This window comes from Myiozetetes cayanensis, unplaced genomic scaffold (genome assembly GCF_022539395.1).
Source record: "Myiozetetes cayanensis isolate MyiCay16 unplaced genomic scaffold, myiCay2020 scf3, whole genome shotgun sequence".
NCBI classification, from domain to species: Eukaryota; Metazoa; Chordata; class Aves; order Passeriformes; family Tyrannidae; genus Myiozetetes; species Myiozetetes cayanensis.
In genome coordinates, this window is record NW_026087521.1 from 35,042,317 (window position 1) to 35,057,701 (window position 15,385).

General features: G+C 41.8%; 1 protein-coding gene across 1 annotated transcript; it reads left to right on the forward strand.

Moving 5' to 3' along the window:
- The first annotated feature begins 328 nt into the window (after positions 1-328).
- Positions 329-6,731, forward strand: SLC35E3 (solute carrier family 35 member E3). The gene is made up of 5 exons (XM_050324818.1): positions 329-820; positions 922-1,032; positions 2,597-2,755; positions 3,689-3,771; positions 4,238-6,731. Exons 1-5 carry the CDS (start codon positions 431-433, stop codon positions 4,422-4,424), a joined length of 930 nt encoding a protein of 309 aa, XP_050180775.1. The 5' UTR covers positions 329-430; the 3' UTR covers positions 4,425-6,731.
- The last annotated feature ends 8,654 nt before the right edge of the window (positions 6,732-15,385 follow it).

Below are 15,385 nucleotides of genomic sequence, written 5' to 3' on the forward strand. Positions count from 1 at the left end.
TGAGAGTGCAGGGAACACAACTGTAGTGGAGTTAGCCGAGGGCTTTGGCTCCTTCACCCAGTCGGTGTCTTCTGACACCTGACAAAGAACTTGCTTTGCGCTCTACCTGTCCACCTGCATTTTCGCGTGTGTATTGCCGGAAATACCCAGTCCAGTTGGCGGAGAGGTGGTTTGGAGGGAAGGGGCGTTTCTGCCCGTCGCTGGGCTGGTGGGCAGAGCTGGGGGGGGTGGTGGGGGAGGGAGCGGAGGTACACAGACACACACGCAGATACAGACACAGACACAGATACATCCACACAGCCCCGCCGCGTTCCGCTCCGGGGCGCTGGCGGCGGGCGGGGCCGGAAGGCGCGCTCCCACGTGTGCCGCGGGGCGGGGCGGGGGCGGCGGGCCCGGCCGGTTCGCTGGCGGCAGCCGGGCAGCCTCAGCCATGGGCTGGCTGCCGGCGCAGGGCCGGCTGGCGGCGGGGCTGCTGGTGAACCTGGCCGCCTCCATCTGCATCGTCTTCCTGAACAAGTGGCTGTACGTGCGGCTGGGCTTCCCCAACCTCAGCCTCACCCTGGTCCACTTCGCCATCACCTGGCTCGGCCTCTACCTGTGCCAGGCGCTCGGCGCCTTCTCCCCCAAGAGCCTCCAGCCCGCGCAGGTGATGCCGCTGGCCCTCAGCTTCTGCGGCTTCGTCGTCTTCACCAACCTCTCCCTGCAGAGCAACACCATCGGCACCTACCAGCTGGCCAAGGCCATGACCACGCCGGTCATCGTGGTCATCCAGAGCGTGGCTTACGGCAAGACCTTCCCCCTGCGGATCAAGCTGACCCTGGTGAGGAGGCGGCGGGGCTGAGGGGAGCGGGGAGGGGCAATGCCAAGGGTTAATGCCAAGGGCAATAACCCCGCCTAAAAGCCCCCTTTCCATCTCCACAGGTCCCCATCACGCTCGGCGTCTTCCTCAACTCCTACTACGACGTGAAGTTCAATGTCCTGGGGATGGCATTCGCCACCCTGGGCGTCCTGGTGACCTCCCTCTACCAAGTGGTGGGTATTGGGGGCGGGGGAGGCCGGGAGCGTGGTGGTTGGTCTTCACGGTGCGGCCCCTTGTTTTGATCGCCTTTCAGTAGCATCCAGCCTTCCAGGAAACCCTCCGTGCTCTGTTATTTGTTTTTAAAAATCCCACCAAATTGTGATAATTCACCATAACTCCTGGTAAATTGAGAAACTGATCGTCCTTGCTGCTAAAAATGGGGGTCATCTTTAACGTGAGTGTATTTTCAAGGGGTGAAAAGCAGTAAAACTCCTTTTTATCTAGAGAGAACAGATGTTCTGCTGAAGCAAGTGCCTTGCATTTGAGCCTTTCCCTAGAAAGGACGTCTTCCAGTCTTTCAGTTAAGCCCGTGGTTTATCCTTGAGCTATTTGCATTTTTTCAGCATCCTTTTTCAGTTTCGACTATACACAGTCTCAGGTGTTTTTATAGAGGGTGCATTAATACATATGCACAATATACACACAATACAACCTTTCTGGATGATTATAGTTGAAAAAATAGGTATGTCCAAGGACTGGTTTAGCCCTTTCTGCTTTAACATTGTACTAATAGCTCAACCACTTCATTACTGACCATGACTGTAAAAGCCTCCCAAATTAGAATCCTCTGTCATGTTGATGTGATAGTCATCCATTTAAGTGTGAATTTCTTTGCAACAGGTATACTGTGCCTCCTAAAGAAGTGGGGCTCTTTGATTTGTAGTGTGTAAGATGATAAGTAATGGTCTCTTGTCCTGTTTTGGGGCAGGAGGAGGAGAGAGATGCTGTATAATAATTTTAAGTGATGGTGTGTGTACTGGAGAAAGGATAGTACCTGGGTGAAATTATTCTGTAATGTTAAAAAAAAAAACCTTAGCAAATTCATATGCTGGAATTCATGTTACCAGTTAATGTGATTTATCAAGTATTAAACATCATTTTTAAGCATAATATAAAATTTCATCTTTTTGGCTGTAACATCTGTCTTCATAGCCATAGATAAATAGTACTCCTTAAGGCACACTACCTTGAAAATTGAAGTCAAGAGTTAGAGTCAATTATAATCAATATTGAAATTAAATCCATTAAATTTGGAATAAACTGACAAAAGAAAAACGTTTACTGATTCTGTTATCTTGTACATGGAAGAAAATGAGAAGAAAGGTAGAGAAGCAGATCTCTGCAGTGGCAAAGGTACTCAGCTCCATCACAAACAGGATCTGGAATTTGTGTTGAGTATAAAAGGGAGCCGGCATTTTCTTTTTAGTTCTGCTACTTTTTTGTTCTTCCTCAGGTGCAATACTTTACCCCCAGGCAATGGGAAAAGGCAGGTTCAGGCACTCAGAATTTTTTCACTCTCCTTGCATATGATTTTCTCCTCCTCTCGTGGCTTTTGTGCTTCCAAGAGACAAACACACAGGGCACCCAGTTAGGCGAAGGTGATGCTCAACAATCTGTTTATGTAGTATTGTCCACGTTCCAGGTTCCCTCTGTGTTAGTAGCCAGTTTGCTTTTGCTCAGGTTTTCAATTTATGGGTTTTTTTCCTTATGTTTAACAGTTTTCTCTTTTGGTTTTAGTGGGTAGGCGCTAAGCAGCATGAGTTGCAGGTAAACTCTATGCAGTTGCTGTACTATCAGGCACCAATGTCCTCAGCTATGTTGTTGTTCATCATACCCTTCTTCGAGCCAGTCTTCGGAGAAGGGGGAATATTTGGGCCCTGGACGCTTTCTGCTGTGGTAAGGCTTTTATTGACTTTGTTTAAATAATTATCACTGATGTAGTTAAACTTGACAGTAAGGTATATTTCTTTGTGAATCAGATTTTTGCACAGCCATTGGCTATGGTGAGATGAGAGGGGCACGTGCAGGAGAAAAGCCCCTTATTGAGTCTGCCCCACTTCCTCTGAGAGGAGCGAGTCTGTCAATTGATTTATCTCCTTAATTCTTCTTTCTATTTAGAGGGCATCTGAACAACAGGAAAATCTGAAAATCCAGAAGCTTCCCCTAATGTATTAAATTAAAAATAATGTAAGTGCTCTAGTTCCAGCTCTTACTGTCCACTCAGAGAAAGAGATAAGCGTGCTCACTTTTGACATTCTCAACTCTTCTGTTCAAGGATGTCAATATTAGTTGTTCACTAGAATTAGTAGTTTATTTTCACCAAGAAGACTATAATTTCTCTCTGTATCCTGTCCAAAAAAGAGGCAGTGGCATATTCTTACCAATGCTGATCATGCTCCTCAGTGGTCAGTCATTTCTTGTAGCACTGCAGCTTATGAATGGGTTAGCAAGTATTCACAATAATACAATCAGATATTTTGCTAAAATAGTTTTCATTGTGACCATAAATAAGACTTTGTCTCAAAGGTAAAGAATGCAATCTCTGTGTGTATGAGCAGCCAGATTTTCCAAATCACTCTTTAATGTTCACCAAGAGTAAAGGAGAAAAGGGCTTGTAGGTCTCTCAGTGTATATTTATGGAGATCGTACCCTGAGCTTCTTATACACATCACCAGTGTCTGTACTGATTTGAAGCTGTTTCTGGTTTTGTTCTCCATATGTTTTTCTTGCCTGATACTTTGCATTTGCAAGTAAATGAAACTAAATAAATAATCCGGGATGTATCTACAAAACTGGGTCAGGTTACTGACTGTGTCCATTAATCCACAGATAATGGTACTGCTGTCTGGAATAATAGCCTTTATGGTAAACTTGTCTATTTACTGGATCATTGGAAATACGTCACCAGTCACGTATCCTTTGTCACATTAGTCGTTTCTCCTGCTTCCAGATGAATTGTGCTGGAATTCACTTGGGCTGATTTACTGTGGCAAAATTGTTTGCAACCTGCCTGCTTTATCTTAAATGCTGAAGCTGGAAAAGCATGTTCATGTTTTAGTGTATTTGGTTTCTTTGTTCGGCATTTGTATTGGTAATGGTGGTTTCCTCGCTGACCTTTATACCTGCAAAGAATATTAATCCATGCTTTGGCCACTTTGAGGAAGCGTTGGCATGTAAGTCAGTTTGAAGTGTACGATGGGTGAAAGGCTTTAGGTGGAGGTTAATACTCACAGCTGCAGAGATGCAAGAAAATTGCGTGAGTTGGAGTCAGCATGGCCGTACCATTGCATGTTTTGGGTGTAACTAATGAAATTTCCACGTGTTTCTTTTTACAAAATATAATGCTGGTATTTGCTGTTATCCTTAATGGATGTTTAGGTACAACATGTTCGGACATTTCAAGTTCTGCATCACTCTCCTGGGAGGGTGCCTCTTATTTAAGGATCCACTGTCGGTTAACCAAGGCCTTGGGATTCTGTGCACATTGTTCGGCATTTTAGCCTACACACACTTCAAGCTTAGTGAGCAGGAAAGCAGTAAGAGTAAATTGGTCCAGCGTCCATAAAGCAAGAGTTTCTGAATACTGTTGTGAAGGAAAACAAGTATTTAATTATGCATTGATTCTAGAATGCGCGAAATTGCCTCAGTCATTTAGATCTATGGTTTTAGTTTAACTACCAGGATTGTTATTCTGTAACTAAACCAAACGAACTGAATTATGTAGAACGCTGGGGTTTTGCCATCTCAGTCCATCCTATCGTTTTCATTAAATTAAAACAGTAACTTAAAAGAGAAAAAGGCACGCTTCAGATTGCTGTGGAAATTGTACTGAAGTAATTATATTTTTTGCATACCAAATGAGATCATGATGGCTACAGTTATAATACAGAAAGAGAGAAAGAAAAGGAATCCTGTCTCTGTGATCATGCCAGTATTGCTGTCATGAAGAAAAACTTGGAGGCACTTTTATGCAAATGTTCTGGTATGTAGTGATGCTTCCTCCTTTCTGTCTGGTAAACAATGAGGAGGAAATATACTTTGTCCAGTCATTTTAAAAAAGGCAACCAGAGTCATTCCTGTTTTTTGTGTGCTTTCTTATCTTTGTTTGGCTTCAACACAGGGATAGGATTTTGGCTGAAGAAAGTAGATAAAATTACAGGTGGAAGGAGACTGGAGGTGAGAGTGGAAAACTTGAAGCCACAGGTTAAGCTATAGAAAAATAGGAAATCAGATCTAAACAGTTCATCTTAATTTTTTCTTTTAGTCTGTCAGGACATTCAAGAAGTAATTAATGTTTTGGAAAATTTTGTTACCGCTTTATAATTTTCTCTGTGCCAAAATCAAGACTTTACATGAGATCTTGTAAATACTTGTATGCCTAATAAAATCTCTGGTTTTGTGGTAATAACCAGTTATTTTGCAGCCCTTGCACACAGACACCCATGCTAAAAAATATTTTGGAGAAATCTTCAGAAAGGTCACTGTCTTTGATGGGCGTGAAGATTGCCCATTTCTCTGTCCTGCCTTCAGCCCCACCTCCTTCACTCCCACACCTTTCCCCAAGAGTTACCTTGGGTGGGATCTGCAGGTTTGTCTGTTGCTGCTGTTTTAGGGGAGGCACAGGAGGGCTGTCTGGGCAGTGCTGGTTAAGGCAGCGTTTCCTCAACTGGCAGTCCTGGGAAATGTACTACAGTGACTGAAGAGTGCGAGGTGGGACCTACTTCTGCTCTAATTCAGAAATGCTTTGAGAATTATTTATGACAGTGTCAGGCACTGATTTTGACAATGTGGATGGAAGAAGCTGAGTGCTGTTCTAGTTAAAAAAAGGAAAGAAAAAATAACTGCTTCCAGTAAATCTGGTGAGAACATATGTTTGCTAGATTTGCAGGGTTAAAATGTTATTCCAGTATCTTAATCTTTACTTGTTGGGGTTTGTTTTATCTTCATCTACCTCTAGCAGATTTAAAGAGGGGAATTATGTGAACAAAATCAAGTATTTACGTTTTGCAGCCACCAGCAGAAATAATATTTAGTTCCTCTAAGTTTTATACAATAGAGGTCAGAAGTCTTTATGCAGGAAACAATTCAGCTTTTCTCAAGCTTGTAAATTATTTATTCTGTTACAGAGTTCTTGATTTAAGAAAAAGTTATTTCTCTGTGTAACCTAAGTTTACACCATAATACTCTATATCATTTCAGAGTTAGAAATACCTGAATAATTTAAGATCTTTTCCAACTGTTTCTTGGACATTGTACTGGTCCAAGGATAATTTTTTTATACATTTTTATAGATTTGTATAATTAGTTTAGAGATACAGCCTGGACTACTGAAAGATGCATTCAGATGGTCAAGCTCTGGATGCATATCCTTCAGTATGTACACTGAGAAAGCTATTTGCATTAATTTGTGCTGTGCACAAGTTCTTCTGAGATGTAGATAGACTGCCAAGACACAGTTAGAAAACAACTGAATTAGATGCCTGTTTAACAACAATATTTGAGATGAAATTGATGTAAAGTGGCAGAATGAACAAAACAGCCATGCCTGGAAATATAAAAGACTCCTTAAGAAGAGGAGCAGATCTGCAAGAGAAAGTTAACAGTATCATTAAAAGAGTACATTATAAATAAAATCTGTTGGGGGGGGCGCTTAAGTGATGTGATTTTTTTTTCATACCTTCAAGAACTCTTCTTTGAGATTTACCTGTTGTATCTAATAAATAAAGTATCTTGAACTTTGTCATATAGTTCAAAATATTAAATCCAGGAGACTTGTGTAATCGTGGGATAAATGGATCTTTGTATGTATTGTTTCTTTTGGATATATGTAGGGTGGGAATAAAGTTTACTGATACCTGCTTATTGCAGGAGAGAGGAGTTGTCTTTTTTCATCTTCAAATTGCATGCGCTTTGGGGGTCTAGGTGTCTATAAGACAAAATAGTGCCACATGGATTTCTGTCTGTATGAATATTTCATGAAGTTTGAATGTTGTGCACTTGTGGCACAAATGAGGGAAATTTTAAATCCTGAGGTAAAAACTGGAGTCTTATAAAAATCAGTGATACTTACATGATGAGAAACTTGCTTATTCTAGTTTTTACTACATCAGTTGAATGTGTTTTCCTGTTAATTATGTGTATTTCAATCAGTTTTGACTTTCCTGAAAGAGAAATCAGAGGCTTGTCATCTTTAGCAGTATGTAGTCATCACCCTGTGTATGCTGTTACAATTGAAGCCATACCATACAAACCCTCTTGTTTGCTTTCTGCTTTTCATTTTTCATACTCTGCATATCACTGAACTGTGGTAGCAGGATGGGCCTTGCTCCTTTGCTATCCAGTGCTTTGCTGCTTATATTACCATTCTTTGCTTTAAAAAGCTACCGCTGATGTCGTTCCAGTGGAAATTCTAGTGTAGATACCCAGGTGGCATTTAAGAACAGATGTGGATGATTCTGATTAAAATCTGAGCAACTGGTGGTAAGTTATCTTTGCTAGCTTTGTCCCCAAAAACTCTTTAGAACAACATACACAAGGTTTTCCCATTTTCCCCAAAGGAATAGGAAGTATGCCTTCACTTAAAAGATACTCAGTTCAAAGCTTTGTGTTACTTCTAACTTTGGTAACTCAGTGCTTGTTTGACAGATTTTTCATCTGGTTTTGTACGACTCACTAAATTCTTGCAGGCTGTGTGTCCATGCAGGGCACTGTGCCAGGGGAGTTTTCCTGTTGATGAGTGAACAGCCACTCTCAGACTTGAGTCTGAAGTAAAGTGGTTTGCTGCTGTTACATGTATGAAAAGGAGGTTTGTCTTGCAGGAAGTCTACCTTCAAGACAGAACTCCAATTCAGCAGGACTGTATCCTCTCTCTGTCTCATTTTATGAAATGAATGCCTAGCAATGGCCCAGGGCTAAAGCAACATTAAAGCCTTGTTTGGACTATGCAGTTTTTTATTAAACTCTTTTTAAAATATTAGTGGTAGTCCATGCTGGTTCAATAGTAAGGTAAAAGTCTCATTTTTATAATGTTTTATTATATAAGAGCTTCAGAAGAGTGTTCTGTGACATTTTGGAGTACAGCTAATGTCTAACCCATGTCTAGTTTGCCAAATCTGCAAAATCTATCAAAAGATCATGATGGCTTCCGTAACTGGCTGTATATGTTTATACAGTTGGGCTCCTGAGGAGGGCCTGCTCTTGAGCAGTATCTGCTACTGAACACTGGCACACTGCTGAGGTATTTAAGTGACTTAAAAACATCTGGCCTGAAATCCACCAATCTACCTCGGAAAAGAAAAAGAAGGCTTACTCTGATAGGTGAGAGAGCTTTCTATCTTCCTCGGTTTTATGTTCCTGCTTTTAATAACAGACTTCAGGTTATGGGAATTTGGAGAGCAGGTCTTAGTGTCCCTCAACTCACCTTTCATATTAAGATTTTTCTCCCAAGATGTCTGTTTTGCTCTGAGTTACACAGCTTATGTCTTAACTAGTTTTTAAAAGAAGAGTTTGGATTAAAGACTTGTGTTTAATTAATTAATTAGTTAAAGGCTTGCGTTTGGGGTTTTTTTCCTCTTCAAATTTTATTTTAGCCTTCAAAACCCAACTTCCCCATTTAATAAGAAAAACAACAAATTTTTTTTTTTAATAAATGAAAGGCAGCTGTATGTAGAGTGAAGATATGTTTTGTTTTGTAAAAGAATTTCACTCTCCTAACATTAAAGATGCAGTTCTTTGTTTTTCTACTATTACAATCAGGCAGATGCAAAGAAGCACCACCTTTCTGCTCCATATAAATTCCCTCTCTTTCTGTGGGTACTCTCTCTCTGATTGCAATCTCAGACTTCCATTTGACAGCACAGTTGCTGCAAAGACAATTGGGACATCAGCTGCATAGGGTTAAGAACATGAAGGAAAAAAATCTATCAGCAGGAACTGATATGATCTTGGGTAAAGAGAAATCCTGTTCTAAGACACAGAGACATCTTACCAAATAAATTTGTGTTAAGCATTGGGGACAGGTGTGTGTTTGTCTCCAGGCAGGTATTGCAAAGAATGCAAGAGCTGAAGAACTGAGTTGTTTGAATTCTTGTTGTGCTGTAGTAGTTGACACATTTAGTATAAACTAGATTTTAATAATATAAAAATTGAAAATATACGTGCCATTAAAAAAAAAAAAATGCTGGATTCAGATAGTCATTGCCAGGCTTGTCCCACAGCTATGGTTAACCTTCCTAAGAGAAGGGAGCTATTGTTCTACCTGCCCTGGCCCAGTGATGCTGAGCTTAGTGAAGGAGAGCTTGTGTTCCTGAAAGCTGGTCTGCTTTTCTTCAGCTATATCAGTTGATCCAATAAAAACATATCACCTCTCCCTATGGAGGTTGTCTGGCTGAAGTTACTGTTCCTGCTTTCATCTGACTGACTTAGATCGTTCTCCTGTCTTCCTTGAGTAAGAAGACCTGAGAGTTCTAATGGACCTAATGATTCCATTCTGTGACCCTGGGGAGTAGAACATACTCCATTGCCTTTGGTAACTGCACTGTCCAGTCAGCCCTGCTGTAAGGCATCCAGGCCAGCCCAAAGGGGCATAGTTACAATCTGCAGCACAACAAGGACTAGAGAAAGGGGAAGTGCAATCCTTTTTTGTTGTTTTAGTTGCAAGGGAGTTTCTAATACTTTCCCATTTTAGTCTTTGTCATTTCCCTTTAATATGTGCATAAGAAAGGTCCCTTTCCTATTTCAGTCTGCCCTTTAAAATTAGGGAATTCTAGAATTGAGGCAGAACTTGTATCACTGCTTGTATAAATATATTGACATAACCCAGTGTTGCTGGTTTTTACCTAGGGACCCTTGCCTGCCTTCCACTCCAGAAAAAAATTAATTGCTTAAAATACAGGAGTCAGGTTAACGTGAATTAAGACGTAATTTGCCAGCTCAAGAGTTGCATTTGCCTTCCCAGATGCACTAGCTCAGTACCTAGCAGGCACAATATGCTGCCTTTATAACAGAAAGGCAGGAACAGACATGGGCAGATTATACATAATGTAATGGAAGTAAATTATGTATTTAGAAGCAAGTACTGGGAACGATCCAAAGGTTGCTTAAGGATTGGCTTTGCAGAGATATTTTCTGATCTGTTTGTGGTTTCATTGGAACATTAATACAAGCCATACATTTGAAGACACATGGTTATATTTAAGGAGCTCCCAAGAAGTCCAGCACGGCTGTGTGGGTAACTAGCAAATACAGGATGCATATGCAGGCTAGTAGTGTGTCAGAAAAGAGCAGGATTATTTTTAGAACCATAGGCGGCTGTGTCTCATCCAGGAAGTGCAAGGGAGGAGATCTCTGGTTGAAACACAGCATAAGAATGTAATTTTTAATGACCTTGGCACAGAAGACCGTTGAATTTTTTTACTTTCTTACAAAGCAGAGGCTGAAAAGCAAACTTGTTTAAAGGAGATGTGTTGTGATTGGGTGAAGCACATGGAATAATCATGGATATTGGGACTATAGAATAGAGGTGGTTGTGATTAAAGAAAAAAAGCCAGACAATAGATTAAGAAACAACGGAGAAGAGTATACAGCACATAGATCTTATATTTTAAAACTTTCCTAGATGCGTAAGTTTAGATGCTTAACTCCATGATTAGGCAGCTGAATAGCAGGGCCAGATTTATCAGTGTGAACATCTTACCTTTCAGTAGTACTTAATAGAGAAAGGCATTGGTTCAGCATTTCCAGAAATGAAGCTGCATAATTGGCAAGTTTGACTTTTTTTTTTTTTGTCTTCAACTGAATTTGGTATGCTGTTCAACAGAGTCCTTGTTCTGCTTCCTTACTCTGCCCAGAAGGTTTTTAGTTCTCCTTACTTTTTGGGGAGAAAGAAAACATTTGTGCACTTTTATTTTCTGTTACATAACTAATGAGTGACTGAAGGGGTTTTGTTTTACAATACACCAAATTTGCAGATTAAATACTTGGATTAAGATCCTGCAATTTATATACATGTGCACATGGTGATTCCACTCAGGTGTCTGTCTTCCAGGCTGAATGGAAGAAGCCTCTCCAGCTCCTCTTATATAGCTTGAACTGTTGTGAAATTGAGTACTTTTGCTCCATGGAGTTGAAAGCATGTTAAGGTCTTCTGGGATCCAAAGTGGTTTACCTATTAAATGTATTTCTTGTGGTGGTTAGTCAAAAACTGATTTCCTACTTGTTAATCCAGTTGAGAGAAGAAAGTGACAGTGGTGGTCATAAACCCTTCAGGCAATTGTGATACATTTCTGAAAACACATGATCTCACTTTTCTGAGTGATAAGATGGTTCTTCTGATCATGACTGACCATTAGCAGTGCAGTCTGCATCAGACTTTGTTGTACAGGTAAAAAAATAGAGAGGGATAGAGATGTGGTAGGTTTGTTTCCCAGACAAAGACCAAGCAAAACTTTCCCAAAAACGCTATCTGAATTCATGGATAGCTGTGTCTCTATTGGAGCGGGATGGGGGGAATGGGACATGTAAACCTTTATTCTATACCCCTAAACCTACAATCTTATTGAGGTCCAGCTGACAGCAGTGTGAATGGACACATGGGAGGCTGGCACTGAGCTGGGATTGCTGAGCACCCGCACCAAGCTGGTTTTGTAGAACTACATGCAGGGTTACAGGACTTGGATGTCATTCAGACCTTATCCTGGATGCCAAAGACAGAAATTAAAATTCAGAAACTTTGGGATTTAGTGAAAGACATGCTCTTAGCACACATTATATGAGATGGCACTTGCTTCTGCCCCCTGATCTGTCTGAACTGTGAGAGTCATACGACCCTCTGCTAGACAGAATAGCCACGACTGGCTTAAAGCAAGTCGATGCCTTCCTGTGCAGACAGGCGAGTTATCGTGCTGGTACTAAGGAGAATAGTGACACCGCACGGCTAGGAACGAGACTGAGGGAAGCAGAGCGGGGAGGGAGGCGCCTCCTCCAATCCTGCCCATACAACGTCCCCCGCCCAGCCTCGGAAGGCAGGTTTTGAAGGAGAAGGTTTCACACAACCGAAGTGGTGAGAAAGGCTCTCAGACATAAGCCTTCAAAGAGTTTCTCAAGCGCACCACAACACATGTATGTGCCCGTAAGTGGTCGTGAACTCTCTGGGAGCCTGGCTTGCTCTGAGCTGCGGCGGCTTGTTTCCTGCCTCTGCAGACTCCAGTGGACTAGCAGCTATTTCCCTTGTTCTCTGTATAAAGGAAAGATCTTTAGAAAGTATATTATATCTTGGTCCTATTTTTCAGTGTGCTCTATTTACCTGAACCAGTCTCTGCTACATCAAGTGGTTTTGCTTCTATGAAGAGGCTTTACTCATTTGATAGCCTCTAGTAATTCACTAGGTGAAACACAGATAATTGGGATATGATTTTTAAAGGCTGGGTAATTTTCTAATCAGCCCGGGTTCGATTCCCGGTCAGGGACACTCCCCGGGCTGATGGAGCTCGTTAACCCTGTAAAAAGGCAACCCATCTACGTCCTAAGGACCTCGCTGCCACCGTCCAAGCTCGCTTGGCCCCGGCAGATGAACCTTAGGATTAAAGGGTGGGCTCAGTTCCGCGCACACTGTGTCTCACCTAAAAAATCCAATGCGCAGGCTGGAAGGTGGAAAGACCTTCCCCGGATCTTCGCTCGCGAAGACTGGCCATTATTAGTTGTTCCTAGGCAAACCAGGATTTAAATATCTTGTAGCTGAGTATTCTCAGTGTTTTAAGACAAGCAAGTCCCCCTCTCTTTGGAGTTTCCTTTTGAAAATGGATGTGTATCAGTGCATGCAAAGATGTCTAAGGAAATTGTGATGTGATGTCCTTATTGTCTAACAGGATTTCACATTTGCAGGCTGGGAATGATTGAAATGAATCAAACTTCTCCAAAGGTTTTGCTGCAAAAGTGGCTTGGCAGGATGGGATTTTAGTAGAAGAAACCAGATGCTGGACTCTAGAGATGCATTGCTAGCATTGAAAACTGGAACCAAAACCTAGTAAAAATGGAAAGTTGATATGCATACATAAAACATAGATAAAACTATAAAGTTTCCTTAGTTCACTGCAGTCATCATTTTGGTCTTGCATAAAATAATTGTATGGCTGCATGGACCTAAAAGACTTTTAGTCTATGTGCACATGTTTGTAGTGATGTATGACAGTACTGCTCCACAGCTATTTCAGGCTTCTGCTTTTCCAGAGACAGTTGTCCTTTCCTGTCTGTGTCAGCAGAGAGGAATGCACGCCCATGCTGTGGTGTCCCTTGGATACAATCCTTGGAGTAATAGTTTAATATGCCATACTGAGAACTGAGATGTGGGTTGATTTCTTTTTTTTTTTTTTTTTTTTTTTTTTTTTTTGGTGATCCCTCCAACTTGTGTTGCAAAGGCAGTAACTTTTGCTAAGGAAGTCCTATCAACAGCAGAAGGGAGTGATGTTGTGAGCTGGAGCAGCTTGCTAGAGCTGCTTGATATCTGCACAAGTGGAATGCAAAATACACAGCTGAGACATCCTTTACATATTTCAAGATGTACATTTCCAAATCAGCTTTCACGAAGAGAATGTACTCAGCTTGAAGTACAGAGTAATAAAAACACAGCGGCCTGCAAATTACCATCAGAAGTGTCTTCATCGGTACGATCAACACAACTCTTGCAAACCTTTCAGCTCCTTTGCAACACAGGAAAAGCTGGGTTGGGCCAATTAAACAAGCTATCAGTGCTGACAAGCACTCTTTACTTCTCCCTAAGTAATACCTGAGGGATACTTCTGGGAATTTGGACCTAGTTCTATCACAGGAGATACTGCAGGGGCTTATCAGCCCAGGTGACTGATACTAGAGGTAACATTCAAGGTGTGGTTAGATGATAAGGAAAAGAGCACTGAATGGGTCCCTGCCTTCAGGAGTTATTTCCCCATTGCCATCTCCAGTTCTCTGCTTCCAGCTGTGTGTTCCTTCTGCTTTTTTGTTATGTCTCACGTGTTCAGGATAAGCAAGCTAGCAGCAAATACAAGTAAATATCCTGCTGTTGAATCAGCTAAATCTGTGGTCAAAGGGGCCAAAGCCAGTTCAAAGAAATACTTGGTTGGGAATGCACAGCTCCTGGCAAGGCCATTGTTTCAATAGAGCATTAGATAGGCTCAGTACATTCTTTGCATGAGATAGTTGATGAGCTCAGCTGCATCACCAAACCCTGCAAGGTGGCTGAGGCAATTCAGCACCACACTTCTTCCAAAAAAGGTCTGTCTCACCGTCAACTTGTAGCCATCAGTGAGGAGACAAGGAGGAGAATTAAATACCTCTCTTGCAGTGGTGTGCTCTGAAATCAACCAAATAAAAACTTCACCTTCAGTAATGCTGCTGCCTAAGCTAGCTGAAGCAGATCCCACATTTTCCCTGCCTACCTGTCTGCTGCCATTTCAGCAGTGTCCTGGGTCAGCTGCTGTGCAGCTACTCAGGACTGCCTCAGGGAATTGATCTGCAGAAAAAAACGCCTTATTTCTCAGGTGTGCCAGATCACTTTATCCACTTTATACCGTAGATGCACAATTATCTGTGCCAGTATATCAGAACAGGCAGCAAGAGGACTGAAGAGGTGGATGGGATCTCTCTGAAGTGATATGCCAACAACCAAAAAAATGCATGCTGAGTCTTCATTATCTTGCCATTAAACACAACCATTTTAGTGTGGCTGTGCGGCTGAGTAAGCCCCACAGCTGGTAGGTTTCTTTGAGCAGTTCAGGTAATGTGGCTGACTAAGGATCAGGGAGAGGGTAAGTCTTACCTATATCCCAACTCTACCTATATTCTCTCTGCTAAGAAAGGAAATTAACTCATTCAATGTAGTGGCATCCCTTGCATTGAATGAGTTGAAGATAGGATTGGCAATTGTCTGCCAAAAAGGATGGTCTGTATTCTAGCAGACCCTCTTCAGTAAATATGAGGGGAAACAAGTGATTTTGAGAATCTTTTTGACTGTATTTTGTAAAGTCAGGAGATCTGTACTCTCAAGAGTCTCACTGCAGTGCATATCAGGGTATGTTTGTGTGAGGCTTGTTTTGCTTGTGTGAGGAAACCACAGCCTGTCTCCTGACAGCCAAGTCATAATGCAGCAATATCTTACAGTCCCACAACAGTGGATTTGGGATTTTTCCCTTGTGAGTAGCACTGCATGGTGTGTTTCTCTCAAGGTGTTCCGCCATGCTGTGTTCCCTCTGGCCTTGGCTCATACCTGAACAACATGTTGTTAAGATAAATAAGGTGGGTCAGAAGTCAAAGCCCAGTGCCTGCATATCTCTCCAGGTACACAAACAAATGCAGAAGAAATTGTCAAGAGAGATGCACAGACTCAAAGCTACCACAGCTAAAAAATTCTTTTTAAACAACAGGGGTGATCTAAGCTAAGGTGGATCCTGCAAAACCAGCTGAATCAAGGAATACCAAAAAGTCCATGCATTTGCTTTTTCTGGAGGCAAGAGACGACTGAGCTATTAATACTTC

Bases quoted from the DNA above. Each gene is read 5' to 3' on its own strand.
- SLC35E3 (XM_050324818.1), top strand. From the start codon at position 431: ATGGGCTGGCTGCCGGCGCAGGGCCGGCTGGCGGCGGGGCTGCTGGTG. The intron at 1,033-2,596 runs GTGGGTATTGGG...TTTTGGTTTTAG, and splicing joins TGACCTCCCTCTACCAAGTG to TGGGTAGGCGCTAAGCAGCA. The intron at 3,772-4,237 runs GTATCCTTTGTC...ATGGATGTTTAG, and splicing joins GGAAATACGTCACCAGTCAC to GTACAACATGTTCGGACATT.